The sequence below is a fragment of the Solanum tuberosum genome, unplaced genomic scaffold, assembly GCF_000226075.1.
Source record: "Solanum tuberosum cultivar DM 1-3 516 R44 unplaced genomic scaffold, SolTub_3.0 scf00244, whole genome shotgun sequence".
NCBI lineage: Eukaryota > Viridiplantae > Streptophyta > Magnoliopsida > Solanales > Solanaceae > Solanum > Solanum tuberosum.
This window is the reverse complement of record NW_006239181.1, coordinates 880,875-897,809: the sequence shown is the minus strand read 5'-3', so window position 1 is coordinate 897,809 and position 16,935 is coordinate 880,875. Positions and strand designations below refer to the sequence as shown.

The window sequence follows — 16,935 nt, the reverse complement described above, 5'->3', positions numbered from 1 at the left end:
TGGAATAATGTGCCCTCTTGAGATGTGAGAAGATAAATTTGCTAAAACTAAGAAAACGATATGGAAATTATGGTTGGCAAATTATTGGCATTTTAAGGCATGGACAAAATGACATAGAAATTAGAAAACGTCAGTTAGATTGGGATGAACCTAGTATACTGCCACACTGCACACTCATCCTTGGCAAAATTTTGAGTCTTTATAGAACTTGGATTTTATTTAGTATTTATTTACTCCACCAATTTATGACGTGTATTAATTTCGACTACCACTTTTATTTATGTATCGCAAATTGCACAAATCTGGACAATGAATTGGAATATATTTTCATGGCCCAGTAGTTTGGACTTGAGACATCTATGTTGGAGGTCTCAAATTTGAAATTTTTTTGTTAATGAAAGTAAGGAATTTACCTTTTAGATTGAGTTCGTCGCACCGGAGTGTGAATTACCTTTTTTGTGTGATTTGTGAGCTATTACATAAAAATAAAAAATTTATCTTGTGCACATTCAAAGGGTAGCGTTTGTGAATTTCCCTTCTCATAAAATAAAAAATAAAAAATACTATTGGGATTAATTAGATTTGCTTTGGTATATCTTAAGTTTTATTTCTATATTCGTACTTAGAAAATTTCTTTCCTTTTCGATCGACGTGAAACGGATTATAATTTTTTATATTTAATTAGATTTGCTTTGGTATATCTTTTAAATTTTATTTCTATATTCGTACTTAGAAAATTTCTTTCCTTTTCGATTGACGTGAAAAGGATTATAATTTTTTATATTTAATTTTTCTTTTTCTTTTTCTTTTTAATATGAGATTTTGTTTGATATTCTATAATTCTGATAATCTAACTAGTATAGGGTACACAATTTTTATTTTAGCAGCATATTCTTTCAATCGTAAATAATCCTTCTAAACGAGCATCATCAACTTGAATCTTAAAATTCAATCAAGTGTTAAATTAATATTACAGGGTAAAACTTACTCGCATATTTAATAATACGAAAATTAAATAATGATAAAAAAATTTAGTGAATATATTTTCGTAAGCAGAAATTTGATTTAAAATAAAACAAATGGGGTTGATTGTTTTACATTAAATAAATGGGATGAATTACCCTTTTACATGTATTATTAAAAATCATGATACTTCTTATAAATTACATTATTGAAATAGAGAGCAAGTAATGTTCTGAAAGATTAGAGAGGTAACATATTATTAAAGTAATTAAAGTCTCGTTAAGTAGTTCATAAATCAACGAAAACCTAACATCTCTCTAATCATTTTGCTAAAACACATTATTTTTCCTTAAATTATCCGTCTAGCCATCAAGTAAAAAGAAGAATATTAAGAGGGCATCATGCCAACTTAATTGTTGCTTTTAGTTTTAATTAAGTCTTGAGAAAAGTTTAATCATGCACTTACTTGTAACTAATCTAAATTACTAGAGTAACAATTATGGGAGATAAAAGGTGATTGGTACTTCAATTTGCTTTGGAGGCATGCATATTAATATGCTAAATGGTTGGTTAGTCTAAATACTATTCTCACCGTCGCAATAATAAGATGTGAATAATCAATGACAATATTATTTATCTTTTAAAATTGTGTTTAAATTTATGAATATTATGATATATTTTGATACAATACATCATTATTATAAGTCGAATTCTTTACTATCTCATAACTTATAGGACCAAAGAAGAAATTTGAGAACTTATAATATCTCTCTTTATTTAGCGGTTAAAAGATAAGGTAACTTTAATTAGCAGGGTTGTTTTAATTAACTCGTGTTGGAGGAATAAGAGAAAAGTTTAATTGGGTGTTGAGTGAATAGTATCAAAACCCAGGGGGCTAAAATAAACATTACAAGTTTCTTCAAACCCAGGGTTTTTCTCCGCCATTTTTTCCCTCTCCAGAATTCGCAGTTCTCGGTGTTCAACAATGGCCGAAACAATTTGTAGAGCTCTTCGTGATGGAGCATTCGAAGGAGAACACGCTCCTGCTCTAACTATAAAGGATACTATCGACACGCCTCTCGGTTCCTTCGTCTTCAACCATATTCTTACGCAACTTACTTCCAACATTCTCGCCGGTAAATCACAAGCTCGGTCAGTTCACTTCTTCATGAAATTCACTAATAGTTATCAAACTTCTTTTATGTGATAATTTGATAAATTCGTTGATTGATGGTTCATACAGAGGTGTTGTGCTGGTCGCTTTATCACGGCCTCCATCGTTCTATGCTGAACTGTTGAAGGATAAAGGTTTCGACGTTTCTTCATCGAGTAAATGGTTAGAAACTTCCTTCTTTTAGTGAGTAAATTTTAACTATGAGGATAAAATATGTTATTTTTTTATGTACTGAATTTTGCTCACAAATCAGGCTAAGAGTTCTAGATTGCTATTCGGATCCTCTTGGATGGAAAAACAAGTTAATGGAGAAGGGAACTGTAAGAAATCCCTACGAAGAGACTTCACTGAAAACTAGTTTATGTAAGAACTTGAAAGAATTGGACAAGGTTTTATCTTCCATTATTGAACTTGGAAAAGGTAAGGCTTTGAGAATTCTTGTTAATTTGGGCACTCCCAAAGTTTAGGATAAACTTTTGTTGTGCTTTGGTAAAATTCAAACGGATCTTGTTTGTTGCAATTATTGCAGAAATTGTTGAAGAGGGAAAAGGGAGATTTGCAGTTGCGATAGACTCGGTAATGCTAGTTAATTTTAGTTTTGGTTCAGTAAGTGGAGAATGGATGTTGCCTATGTGTCAAGTGATTTTTTCATTGATTGGGATTGTTTGGTTTGAATTTCACTTCTAGATACTGTAGTTTGTTGCAAAGATGTGTAGTTATCACTAGATAGCGAGCAACCAAAAAGTAGTTTGTCCTAGTTAGTTTTTGTTGAAGGAAACTTCTCAGAAGGCCTGTTGGAATTTTTGTCCAGCATTCACATAAAAGGTTCTCTTCTCTTATTACCGCAAAATAGGAAGCCTGATCGAGGTAAAAACTTGCACCTTTTAGTCATCAACTTCTACAAAGGATGGAAAATTACTCTATCCATTTCTCTAGAGAATGAAACATCAATCACATAAAAAACAATCAAACATGACAATCAGCAGCCTTAAAGTTCTGTTGCACCTTCTATTTTGTCAGTATGCTATTGGTGTCCATGACAGAAACGTGTGCACATTTATCGAGGAAACTTCCTAGATTTTTCTTAGATTAGTTCTTCTACCTTGCTTTCCAGTTACAAGCCATGAAAGTTCTCCTGTCCCTTTGTGAATGCACACTCAGTATTGGGCACTTATACGCGAGGAAACTTCTCTAGTTTCTTACTTTACCTACAGTATTGAACCAGAGCTATTGTTTTAATACTACAACCCACAATCCATAGGTTTGCATAGTGGCTATACCATCTTGACAGTTTTTATCATCTCCATCAACTGATCCCCATGTTTTGTTGCATTGAGAGTGATGCTCAAGGCAACCACTGAAATTTTCAGGTTTAATAATTCCGGGTTCCCGTTACACAATGTGTCAAATTATGGAAAAGATAAATAATTGCCTCGTCTAGTTGACTGGGAAAATCTTCAGCCTATGCAGTCGAACAGCAGTTGCTTAGTCCAATTCTCAAGTAATATAGAATCCTGGTTTTATCATTCTTGATTTAACTGTCAACTTATGGGAAGCAAACAAGATATGGTTCCTAAATAGTTGCATAACCTTTTAAACAAACTCTGAACACTTTTCTTACTCATAAGAACTGTTTTACCCGACTGGATCGAGATATTAGATGAGTTTGTGCAGAAACGGATACTTTAGAAATTGAAAGTGTGTTGATGAAGGCATTTATATCTCACTGTAGCATGGCTTTCAATTAGATGTCTCACTTCTTTTAAGTTATTTACGTGTCTTCACCAAATAGGAGGTGAAGCATAATTTGTCTGTATGACTTCTCATTTCTGGATTATCCTGTATTTCATTCAAAGTAATATCACTAGCTCTGTGACATTGAATCAGTTTATAAGTTCCAAAATGATAAGAGTTTCTCTTGAGAAAGGTTGAGCGGAGGCTGTATATCTAAATTGATAATTTTAAAGTACAAGTCCATTTTGAGATGCTAGTTGACAATGTATTTATTGCCTAAATCTTTCTTTATTCATTAACTAGAAATATCCTCCTTTTTGAGGTAATATGATGTTCCGAGTTTTGATGTATCATTCCAAATTCTAATGCAAAGTTTTCCTGTCACCAAAAGGTAAAATTTTAATAAAACAAAAGAAAAGAAAGCAAAAAGACCACCTAAAGTTGTACTTAAGTATTAACTCTTAAGATTAATCTCTTTAATGAGCCACTGCTTTGCAGTGAATCAACTATTTAAATGTTTTATCATTACAAATAGATACTAAGGCACGAAAACTTTGAAGGCTATGATGATAAAATAAAGAAGCGAATTACTTTTCGCTTCAGTTGTTGAAAGAGAATTAACTGAATTTCCAGTAAGATCTAGACATGTATAACTTTTTAATACTAAGAAATCCATTGAATTCAGTTTGAACATTTGCATATTACTGCATTTCTAAACAGAAAATGTCTCCCTTTTTGTGATTCCTCCATTTCTCTTAATACCATCATATTAACTTTCTAATTCTTTTTCCAGGTTAGTGAGGTCTTGCGACATTCATCTCTGCCTTCCGTTGCAAGAATCTTAAGTCATCTTCGCAGTCATGGTAGGCACAGTTATTTTTGGCCATCATGTGTTGTAGCTTAGTAATGAAAATTCTGTGGTGTAAATGTTATGCCAGCTAACTATGAAATCAAGATTTGCTGTTGGCTTCCATCTGTTATAAACACCTCGCCACAATTATATGATAACCTAAACAACTGGATATTCCTGCTGGAGAAATCATGATATCTGCATTTCCCAGATTTGGGCACCAAAATTTTCCTTATGCTAGATGTATGAAGTTTCCTTCTTGTGGTTAGTTTTAGGAGATGTCGTGCTGCCTTTACAACTTTGTTCTGATTTCTACCTCGTACCCCTGCTATCTGTAGTAAATTGTAATTTGTTCTTGTCACTGCCTACTTTGCCTGGATGTATATTGTTCTGGATATGTTTACTCCATTATTTCTGTCTACCTGGCATAAACACGATGTATAACCCATTGAGAACGTTGACAAAAATAAGTCCACCAGCTTGGTTTATGCTGTCAAACAGAACCAAAATACTCTTGGCATGTTCTTGTATGCATCGCGAGGAGTTGCCTAAACTAATTTATCTTGCTTGCAGACCAGGTCTCATGCATATTTTGCTTGTTGCATGTGGACCTTCATGAGGCCAAGGTGGCTGCCACTCTTGAATATTTGTCCACTATGCATGCGGATGTGGAACCAATAGTTCAAAGAACAAATGGACAGAGAAACACCTCAGAGGACCTCCCAATGGTGGAACAGTCCTTTAAAAGAGGAAAATTTCACGTACGCTTTAAACGCAGAAATGGACGTGTCAGAGTGATGGTAACCTCCTTATCTGTTCCCCTCATAAGATAACATGAACACTTCATCTTACACTGTTAAAAATCTATTTTTAGAGGGAAGAGCTTTATGTTGAGGGATCAGGCATCAAAATTACAGATGTTTCATCTGAAGATGGAATCACTGCCCAAAGTCTTGTTCCCAAGGTGAGTTATTTTGCAGTTCAAACCTAATATAGTAAGTACTGTACTAGTTTCTTCCCTTTTCTTTCAATGGTGCAAGCGTACCTACAGTGGGATCCAATTCTGATACATGCACAGATTTTTTGGGGGAAATTGGAAGTTAGATACATTAATGCCAAAAATATTTTTTTTGATAGGTGCAATTCAATTTAGATTTGTCAGACAAGGAAAGATTAGACCGAGCAAAAGTTGTACTCCCATTTGAACACCAAGGTATGCATGGACCTTGAGTTTAGTTTGTTATCACAGATTCGTTCCTCTGCTGTGAAGATAAAGTGAAAACTCAGTTTGGAAGTAAAAAAGTTGTTGTTTTGCCTCTCTCAGGAACTGGTAAACCCATTCAAATCTATGATGGTCGTAAATCACTTAACGAGAGCGAAAATGAGGAGAAACAAGCTTCAGTTGAGAAACCGCAAACAACAGAGGATTCTGGGAGGGGTGAGATAATATATTTTCGCGATTCAGATGATGAGATGCCAGATTCAGATGAGGACCCTGATGATGATTTGGATATATGATTGTGTGTATTATCACTTTCAAGCATCATGATACCAGATTTTCCAGATGAAGGCTTTTTGTGACCACCTTACAATCTAAATTATGTCAAAAGGTCAGGCTGCCATCACCAAGTCCATGTCCCAAATGTTTTGCTGGCAGTCTACTTATACAAATCGGTGACCTCTCTAAGTTTATAGGTTGACTGGCATGGTCAGCCACATAGTAGGTTTGATTGATCCCTGTGAGTATTTAAGTGCAACTTATCTTTAAGTTGTAGTGTGCAGTGTGTCATGGCTGTAGCCTTTGACCACACTTATAAGGGTACAAGGGGTTGTAGTAGAATGAATCAAACCAGTTGTAAGGTGGTAAGTTTGGTTGTTTTCCGACTGGATTACTGGTGGGATTACTACGGGATAATTTTGCTCATATATAAGATTGTCTAACACCTTTGTAACTTGTATGACTTGACCATACATTAGTTTGTTACATATGTTATCTGAAGCTTGGTTGTGTGCTACTTTATCTGTTCCAATTGCCTGTCTCTAGCATATACAGTATCTATTTGTCCAGTGCTGGAGCTAGATCTGTTAGAATAAGAGTGCGTAGTTTCATTCCTTTGTTTAGGCCAACCTGGTACATAAACCCTCAGTTATGGTTAATTTAGAATGCTAAAACGAGAAATTATCGGAACTTGGGAGAATTTGCAGATCGTATTTCAAAGGAATCGACTGGAAAAAGACTATCCAGGTGATATTTCAACAACTCCCTGTTTTCCAAAAGCCAGACACTTTTCAAAGTTGGAAAACCAATCAAGTTCTTCAGACTTGCTTAAATCTAGTTAAACAAAATATAAGGGGTACACATCATGTTCAGGCATCAAACAACCCATTGTACTCATTGAATCTAGACCAATTTACAAACTAATGGATGTAAACAAAGAGCGTCCCTTCAACTAAAAGGGGTTGGAATGCATGTATGCCTAATCTATGCAGAGTGAGTGCTCTATTCAGCAATAGAGGATATTTCTGCCTAACTTCTTGAAGAATTTCTCACACAAGCTCTTTTTCTTGAATTTACTACTCTGAACAACTCCAATCTTCGAAGCAACATGTTGTCTAATTGAACCACGACTTACAAATGTCTGCAAAGGTTCTGGCACAGGAATCAGCTGAACGGGAAACCATGGTACAGTATTTGATTTTTGCTATACAAATACAAGTCACAACTGTACTAACCCCATCTCATAGGGGATAAAAAGAATGTGCTCACTGGGTTGAGGACAAGACAAAAATGAATGTAGCATCTAATATTTGATGAAATACTACACAACAGACGATAGAACTCTGCTCTGCCATATTGCAAGGACGTTAAACCCATCTGCAAAGACCTAAACAGGTGGAAAGAATTAGATTCAGAGGAAAACCCAAAGCTAAAAGCTTCATAATGCACATAAGTCTAGCCCCTTTGGTCCACAAGAAGAATATAAAACAATTATAAGTCACTGAGAACCTAAGAACAAATCAAGCTTTCTCATAACATCTTCCATGTTTCTGTATTAACAGTTGGCTGGTATAACTTCATTTCCCTCTCTTCAAAACAAACAAAAGTTGATCACTAACGGATTACAAGTTAACAAAACTAGAAGTAATACTCAGACTTAATGAAGGCCATATACAAATCCGATAAAACACCCATCAGAGAGAACTGATAAAACCGTAGAGATAAAAAGAGGAAGTTTGCAGCGACGAAATACCTCAAGATAAAAGGGCAAGGCCAAGGTACATAGCTCCAAAAAGAAATGCAAAAGATATCATTCCCCTATAAGATTGTTCCCAGTAAGTGAATAATATATAACCACAAAATGATGAGAAGAATCAGCTCTTCTTTAACACTATCACTAACCAAAGGACTCCCCAAAAAGGACCAGCACAACAGCATGGACAAAGTTCAGCAAATTTCTCAGCATCACTTGAGTTCACTCTTCGAGATATTAAATCATCATAGATATCTGCATTGTCATGTTAGTTAGGCCATGTCATATCTTCAATGGAGGATTCTTATTTCACAAATAGAAAGGATACTTCATACCATATACAGAAAACAAGCTGTTCATAACACCTGCAGTAAATGAGAAAACCCTTATAAGCAACACAACAAAATAGAAAGGAGAAAGGACGAAGATAAGCCCATACCTATGAAGAGAATTACATAACGGAGCATACGAACTTCCGTTTGTATTTGCAGAGCCCAAATTCCACCAATGAAAATGATGAATCCTGGAAAATCCAGTCTGTTGCAATCAATGACTGAAGACAAAACAACAGTTGTATATCAAGTACTAAAACTTATCAGGATCCTGAATGTACAAACCAATGCAAAGTCCGCGAAGTGTCCACTGTTCAAGAGAGAAAAGCAAGGTTAGACTACACAAGTAAAAAGTAAATTTTAAGATACAAAAAATTTAAAGACCTGTTTATCTGCAGTCATTGTTCAACATATAATGCAAGTTTTTTCTTAGTTTCATACATTTTTTGCAAGGCAGAGCACGATAAGCAAAGCGGCAATAAAACAACCAGCTGCTATCATTGCACTGAGAACGTTTGTCGATGCAAGTATGAGAACCATTCCCCAGAAAGATGAACCCAGATCTTTAGGCAAAAACACAAAAAAACAAAGAGCAAAACAATAGTAAGTGAAAGAAAAGGTTAAATAGACAAAGCAAACTACAGTGAAGGAGCTAACTTTGAAATGCATATCAATTTGGAATTTAAGAAGATACTTCATTTTGTCTTTTAAGGAAATGAAGCCAGGTGCTTAAAAATATATTCGAAATTGTTTCAAGGAAGGGTAATTACATCCAGCAGGCAAGATCACCCAAGAAAGACCACCGCGAGTTTGTGTCACTCCCCCCTCATTGGCATGAACTTTTATGCCCACCACCTGTACTAGTAAACCAGGAAAAGAGTTGTTACGATAAAAACTAATGTGTTAGTTAGTTATTACATTATCAACTTCTATTGATCTGGGAAACCAACTCTGCACACGACAATCTAGCATGAAGCCACACCCAAACCATGTCTTATCATTCACCACAAGTCACATAATACCAGGGTTTATGGCAACTCACCTTTTTCCATTACACTTTTGGTGTATATAGTGAATGGAATTGGGTTGGTATAAAAGTACAGATGGTTTTGATGAAATTCCTAAATCATTTACATCTATAGAATTGAAGAGGAGAGATTACCTCTCCACATGTGAGCTTACAAGCAATTGCATGGCTTACTTCATGAAGAAACACAGTAATGAGCTTGAAAGGTGTTATAATAAATGTTCTCCATAACTGTTTCAATTGTTAAAAGAAAAAAGCAAAATTAATATGAAAAATCTTGAAGGAAGAAACAACAAAAAGTATTTCAGAGAAAAACTAAAACAACAATTGGTTAGTTTCTGCCATATGCAAAGAAATCTTGTCAGATTATTTGCAAATTACATGGTATTGCATTCGTGAATATATGCAAATTTGGCATTTAATCTTACTCTTAAGAAGACCAGCAATGAGTCGAAAAGACAAGCTGATACGTATAACCTTATACACACATCAAGTTTTTTTCTCTACTGGAAATTATCAACTCAAAATCATAACATGTATTCTTATTATATCAGATGTCATATTCACACAGATGAAATGGAGCATGTGTCTACCAAATTTTGTGTATTACTAAATAGCTTAACCACATGGAGGTAAAGCAGCACGTTTCTGAATTCAGCTTATTTAATCAATTTCCCTAGGAACAATCTTAATTATCCAATTTCATGTGGACTAATATTTAGAAGTATTCAACTTCGATTGTAACATTTTGAGCTGCCTAGTGAACAACACTTGCTCTCGGACCTTAATTATGTCAGTCCATTGAAATTCTTGCTAAAGAAATCCATGAAAACCAACCTATAGGCATCATTAATAATGCTATGACCTAATTTATGATAATAGATGAGCTAATTTATGCTTTGTCAATTATTGGATCGTCAAGCATTCAAGGATGTGACCTAGTTATTTAAGTGAAAAAAAAGCCATAGAACTACAGAGTTACCCAGCACCAATTGGAACAATTGAGGGGGGGGATTATTAGATCTTCTAAGAAAGTTGACATTTTCCATGATAGTAAAGCATTAGATAAAGACATCAAAGAGAATTAGAGAGAGAAGGTTACGATAAAAATGAAGACAGTGTAGACACCAATGGTAACAAGGAAGATGACTTGGTCATGGTTACAACAATCCTTCACCTCCCAATTCGCCTTCATTTTTCTTAAATTATATCCAACACAATCAAATTGAATTTCCAATCTCCCGATTCGCAGGCGTGATTCTATTTTTTTCCAACGAAGAGGTTTTTGTTGAAATTGGTTAGGTTTTGTGCATTGCACGCAACGCTTTAACAATTAGAGAGATAATGGAAGCCAGAAGGAGGCAGCGCGAGTTTGTTGGTGGAGCTCCTCCAACTTGCCGGCCGGTGACTCTTCGTCGTTGATTCTACCGGCTGAATTTTGTTGGTTTTTTTCGGATTACATTGTTGAGGCAGTAACAAGAGGAACTTGAATCAACATTCCGTTTTTCCCGCCTTTATTTCTTTATCCACTTGGCCCACTTTAGTCCAACAGTTTCTGAATCATTTTTTTTTAAAAAAATCCCAGAGAAGTTTTAATTAGTAATACAATTTTGTTTTATCTTTTTGATTATTTTCTCTGAATTATATTTCGTGGTTCGAGAGTTAGATTAGCATGTTTCTTAAACGTATCTATTGTGTTGTACTTCAAATTAATCTCAAGGAATAACTTCTCTTGATATCTCATTTGATGTCAAAAAATTTATAAACTCTTAAAATATTCAATAAGAGATTAATAAATCATCTTAAGTGGCATTATTTTAATTTTGGCTTCATTTCAAAAAATAGATTTGTTTTCGGTATTTAGTAGCAAAATTCTAATGATTCGTCATCAATTTTAAATTGATGGTCAAAACATACTTCACAAAGAATATCAAATTGATGAACAACCTTGACTTGTCATAAATCCTACTCCCTCCATTCCATATTAATTTAATTTTTGAGGTGTTTCACATCCTTTAAGAAAAGTAGATTAAGACATAAATTGAATATAGTTTTCCATTTTTACCCTTATTAATTATTGTCAAATTTATGATTAAAATAACTAAATATTAATTTTACACCCTTTAAAAAAAGTAGATTAAGACATAAATTGAATATAGTTTTCCATTTTTACCCTTATTAATTATTGTCAAATTTATGATTAAAATAACTAAATATTAATTAATCACTAATTTCAATACTAACTAATGAAGGATAAAATTGGAAGAACACTCTAAAAGTAGTCTTGAAAACTGAACAATTAAGTTAATTCGAAAAATGAAAAATTCCTCAAAAATTAAATTAATATGAAATGGAGGTAGTAACAAATAGCTAGAATTTGATCATAAAATCATTGCGGATTGTCATAATTTATTGAGTAAAATTTTAATACGATTTTATTTTCAAAATTGATCCAAATAACTTGGCATTTGAACCTTCTAATACTAATTCCAACAATTTCTATTGGCTTAAAAACGCCTAAAATAAATTGATCCAAACAGGCTCATCGTACCCTCTTCATACTTGAGCGAAGCTAATTTTAGACTAGTGGCTATTCATTGATATGCTAATAAGTACTCGTGTGGTTGTGAATCGAGATTGCGCGAATTAATTTTTTTGGATAATCATGTCATGTCTGATCTCATAGCTTTGGATAATGTACGATTTTATTTTCAAAATTGATCCAAATAACTTGGCATTTGAACCTTCTAATACTAATTCCAACAATTTCTATTGGCTTAAAAACGCCTAAAATAAATTGATCCAAACAGGCTCATCGTACCCTCTTCATACTTGAGCGAAGCTAATTTTAGACTAGTGGCTATTCATTGATATGCTAATAAGTACTCGTGTGGTTGTGAATCGAGATTGCGCGAATTAATTTTTTTGGATAATCATGTCATGTCTGATCTCATAGCTTTGTATATTAGTACTTCATGTGTCATGTTTCATTGTTTTTTATAATAGTACTTCATGTCATGTTTCAACTTTCATATATAGCTTCTCCAAAATAAAAGAGCATATCATGATGCAAATTGGAAAAAATATCAATATATGTGCAAATGTAGAAACTTTTGGTTGGGAGGGTTCTTGAAAGTATATACATCCAATCCTATGTTACGTTGTGCAAAAAACTTGCAAGTCCAAAAAAAACATGAAAGTGTTTAGAAGAACCATTTTAGGACCTTTTTATTTAAAGAAGCTGTTTGCTTTTTGAATAGGGCATGGAAGAGCAGAGGTTATTTCGGTAAATCCATGTATGAGGTAATATTCTTGTGTTATGTCGATCCTCTAAAAAAAGTAAGAGCTCGTAGGAAGTCAGAAACAAGCAAAGTAAAAGGCGGGTAAACTCACAAAAGCATAGGGGTATTATTCATGATAAGAACAAAATGAGAGCAAGAATTTGTGTAGTGTTCATCAAAAAATGGCTGAAGACTTCAACATTAATTAATAAATAAGCAGCTAATGGCAATAAGAATTGGACCTTTAATCGTAGTTTGGAAACGTATCAAACATAAAAGTATACTAGTAAAAATCATATTTAAGGCTATGGATTGATGGCTAATGAATAATAGACAATAAAAAGTAATAAATGTCAATGAATAATAAAGAATAGTTAATTAATGGTTCATCATGAATATAAATGATTATGACTTATTAATAGTCTATTTATCATTGCCAGAATTGATAATAAAATTAAAATATGACCAACCCATCTCATTGATATGAATAAAATTAGACAAGAATTTAAATATATATTTTTTGATATTATCACATGAATTTTTCCACCAAAAATAAGAAGAGAAAAAAAAAAACAAATGATCCTCCTTTTATGACGTTCTGCGAAAGTGCTAATCATTATCAAGAGATGCTTCGACCTTTTATTTAACAGAAGGAAAAAAGGATTTTGTTTGACCTTTTTAGCATGTGTTTTTTTATTTTTTTTGGTTTAACATATGTTTTTCTTTTTACTAATTTCAAATAAAAATATAAATTGTACTGATTGCCCTTACCAAAAATAAATAAAATATACTGATTGCATAAGTCAAATTGATTCAACTATGAAGTCTCCAAGAATCCATCTTCGCCTGCCTTTCGGTGCCTCCTCGTTTCTTCACCCTTTTTTTCCCAACACATTCCCCAAACGTAGTGACAAAACCACGATATTCATTAAGAGAGTTCAACATCTGAAAAAGTAAATAAACGAACTAATTAAAGAGGGTAGTTTTTTGCCGCAGGGCGGTTAGATGAATCCTTAATCATAGTTGTATCTTTTTTAGTCAGAGGTTCTCATTTTAAAGTTCATGTTAGAAAAATCTTTGTTAGAGAGGTTTCTCCCAAAATAGGCCCTATGCACAGAGGCGGACCAACCTTTGAGGTAGTGGGCACACGTGCACCCGTTAACTTTGAAAAAGTTTATGTGTATGTACACACATATTTCTAAATAAGGCTCATATAATTAAATGTACGCACTATAACAAATAAACTGAGTTGGTGTAGTGGTTCATCACTATTTGTTCGCTTCTTTGAAACTTGTGTGTCTCGAGATTGATTCTAGGTGTTGCATTTTCTAGTGTACAGGGGTCAAGACCATTCAATCATAGAGTGAACTATGTTACATTTCGTTTAATTTATATTTATATAAGTACTCTTTTCTGATAAAGTACCCACCTTTAGTAATGCTTTCGTCATCTTCAAATCTTAGATTCGTCTTACATATACAACATAAATCTGAATAAATCGAACACTAACAGAAAAATGAAAGTGAAATAAGAGAACAAAAAGCTTTTCGTGTAGCAAAATTGAATACTCCACTCCACTTTTCCCTAGTAAATAAATACTACTAAATTAAATTAATCAAACTTGTTTTTTTCAATGCATGGGGTCAGTTTGACGGTTGCAATTTTCATTAGTGTAGTAGTTAGATTTGGACTTTTTCAAACTTTGCTAACCCTAGGCCCCTCCTTTACGACCCCATTTGTTTAAATTCATCTTTTCCATAACCTATGCTTTCAAATTCTTCATAGTATCATAGATATTTTTCTTTTGTTAGCCAATTACAATGGCGATTGAACTATGTTCAGATGATTCTAGTCCTCGCTTTTCTTTCTCTCAGGACATTTCACAAACAGATTCTGTTCAAATTCCATCAACTAATTCATCCTCCTCTACTATTGATTTTGATTTTTGTGTATTTCATCAAACCTTTGATCTTCAATCTACTTCAGCTGATGAACTTTTCTTAGATGGAAAAATTCTCCCTATTGAAATGAAAAGAAAAAATATCCCTCCATCTCTTCCACCCAACAAAAATTCAGATCAAAACACGCCGATAAAAAGTCATAAGTTGGGCATACCCAGTTATAACGCTTACAACGCAAGCGTCAAAAATGAAAGCTTATCAACAGATGAAAAACAGAGCTCAAAGTCATTTTGGAGATTCAAGCGTAGTAATAGTACCAGTAGTACTAGTAGTTACGTAAGAACTTTGTGTCCTTTGCCAATTCTATCGCGAAGTAATTCAACTGGTTCAACTCCAAACATGAAACACAAACATCATTTCCATAAATCATCATCCTCTGCTTCTTCTTCGAACGGACATTATCAGAAACCGCCATTGAGGAAAGTTCCAGGTTACATCAATGGGATTAAAATCAGCCCAGTATTAAATGTTCCTCCAGCAAATTTGTTTGGTTTGAGCTCTCTGTTTTCCAGTAGCAAGGAAAAGAACAAGAAGAGGTGATTGATTAGTGTAAAAGATATTTTTTATGTACTAATAGTTGTATTATGTTATTTAAATTAGTTTATTTTCTCAATTACATTAACATTTCTTTGGGGCAGTGAATGGACAGAAGTTCATTTTCATGCTTTTTTTGTGTTTGTTTGTTTGGAAGAATAGGTAAAAATTGCTATCAGTGTGTGTCCCATTTTCTGCTTTGATATTTTGTTTTTGTGCTTTTGGTTGGTTGCACATGCTGAGATTCTAATTTTATCTAATTGGAATTTGGTTCTTCTATCAAAAGAGACTATGACAAAAAGTGTAGTAGTTGTTAGTTGGTTGTTTATGACTTATTATGAATATTTAATTGTTTCTTCTAAGATAAAAAGATGAATTACATAAGTTTGCTTTAATTTTTCTTACCTTTTGACAATAATGGGTTTTACTTTTTAGTTGTTTATTGCTTGGGATGGCAGGACTAATAGCAACTACTATTTGGTAGTCGTTGGTATACTGAGAAAGCAGTAGATAGTTTTGGGATAAAATTTTAGTATTGCTTATGTTTTGTATGGTTATTAGTCTTGAAATAAGTTATATTAGAACTAGTAATTAATACCGAAATAAGTTGTGTTTTCCATAAGGTGTGATAATAGCATTGGAATTTGTTATTTCGGAATAAAATAATAAAGATGATAAAAATTATTCATAAGGGTCCCCAAACCCTTTTTCTGTTAAATAAGGTGGAGGTTATTAACAAACAACTATTTTCTTAAAAATGTGCAATATATATCTATCTATGTTACTTTTAGTATAACAAATCAAATCGTCAATGAAAGATAATACCAGAGTAACTAAATTTAGCAACGAACTCTTATGATTCATGATGAAATAGATATTTCATCTGTCTCATTTTATATGAGTTGTTTTGACTTGACACAAAGTTTAAGAAAAAAATGAAGATTTTTAAAATTTATGGTCTAAAATAAGTGATAAATATTTGTGTGATTATAAATTACTTCATTAAGGCAAAATGAACATTTTAAAGTAAAATTACTACTTAATATAAAAATTTGTCATTTTTTTTACTGACTAAAAAGGAAAATGAGTCATATAAACTGAATGAACTGAGAAATATTAGGTATCACTAATGAGAGTTAGGATTACAAGTTTAGTGTTTATTTTAGAGTTTTTGGCCAAATTAACTTAAACTACATCCTCAAATTATTTTTCTTAATAGAAAACATCCCTTAATAGTGTGAACTGTACATGTTTTTGTGAAGAATTTGTTAATTTTTTGACATATTTTAATAGAGGAATGGAATTGTTAAGTTTTAAACATATTTTAATAGAGGGATGGAATTCGTTAATTTTTGACATATTTTAATCTTGTTAAGAAACATAATTTAAGGATGTAGTTTAATTTGAAGATATAATTTTAGGATGTTTTTAGTCAAAAACTCTCTATTTTAAGTAATAGTTTCTTGACTTTTTAGAATTCAAAAGAAGAACCATAAAGAAGGATCAATATAGTCAAATTTGACAGGATTTGAAATTTGATAGATATACTTCCATTCTGATAAGTTAATTATTTGTTAAAGCTTCATTATGCATTTCCCATTCGATTTGCAGTGATCACCTGCTCTTCAAGATTTGCTTATTGGCATAACGAAATATACTACCAATGTGAGATTTGCACAAATAGGTTTATTTCACGTCACTATTTAAGTTTTGAACTAGTTTTAAAAAGTTTAATAAAACTAAATTACTTGTCATAATTTGGAGCTTATGCATAAGAAGCACTTAGTTGCATAATCCTGACGAATTATCAAAAATTTGTACAAATTAT

General features: G+C 32.9%; 3 protein-coding genes across 3 annotated transcripts; 2 read left to right on the top strand and 1 right to left on the bottom strand.

The window, feature by feature from the left end:
• The first annotated feature begins 1,837 nt into the window (after positions 1 to 1,837).
• LOC102590457 (elongator complex protein 5) lies at positions 1,838 to 6,751 on the top strand. The gene is made up of 9 exons (XM_006357789.2): positions 1,838 to 2,115; positions 2,207 to 2,299; positions 2,391 to 2,557; positions 2,667 to 2,713; positions 4,665 to 4,734; positions 5,295 to 5,521; positions 5,596 to 5,685; positions 5,859 to 5,934; positions 6,046 to 6,751. The coding sequence occupies exons 1-9, from the start codon at positions 1,949 to 1,951 to the stop codon at positions 6,237 to 6,239; spliced, it is 1,131 nt and encodes a 376-aa protein (XP_006357851.1). The 5' UTR covers positions 1,838 to 1,948; the 3' UTR covers positions 6,240 to 6,751.
• Positions 6,752 to 7,113: 362 nt separating this feature from the next.
• On the bottom strand, positions 7,114 to 10,825 carry LOC102590140 (uncharacterized). The gene is made up of 10 exons (XM_006357788.2): positions 10,434 to 10,825; positions 9,467 to 9,562; positions 9,075 to 9,159; positions 8,746 to 8,867; positions 8,590 to 8,614; positions 8,412 to 8,495; positions 8,308 to 8,337; positions 8,122 to 8,227; positions 7,973 to 8,037; positions 7,114 to 7,606 (listed from the first exon to the last, which is right to left on the bottom strand). The coding sequence occupies exons 1-9, from the start codon at positions 10,524 to 10,526 to the stop codon at positions 7,974 to 7,976; spliced, it is 705 nt and encodes a 234-aa protein (XP_006357850.1). The 5' UTR covers positions 10,527 to 10,825; the 3' UTR covers positions 7,114 to 7,606; position 7,973.
• Positions 10,826 to 14,269: 3,444 nt separating this feature from the next.
• LOC102589812 (uncharacterized) lies at positions 14,270 to 15,307 on the top strand. Its single transcript, XM_006357787.2, has one exon. It carries the CDS (start codon positions 14,433 to 14,435, stop codon positions 15,111 to 15,113), a length of 681 nt encoding a protein of 226 aa, XP_006357849.1. The 5' UTR covers positions 14,270 to 14,432; the 3' UTR covers positions 15,114 to 15,307.
• The last annotated feature ends 1,628 nt before the right edge of the window (positions 15,308 to 16,935 follow it).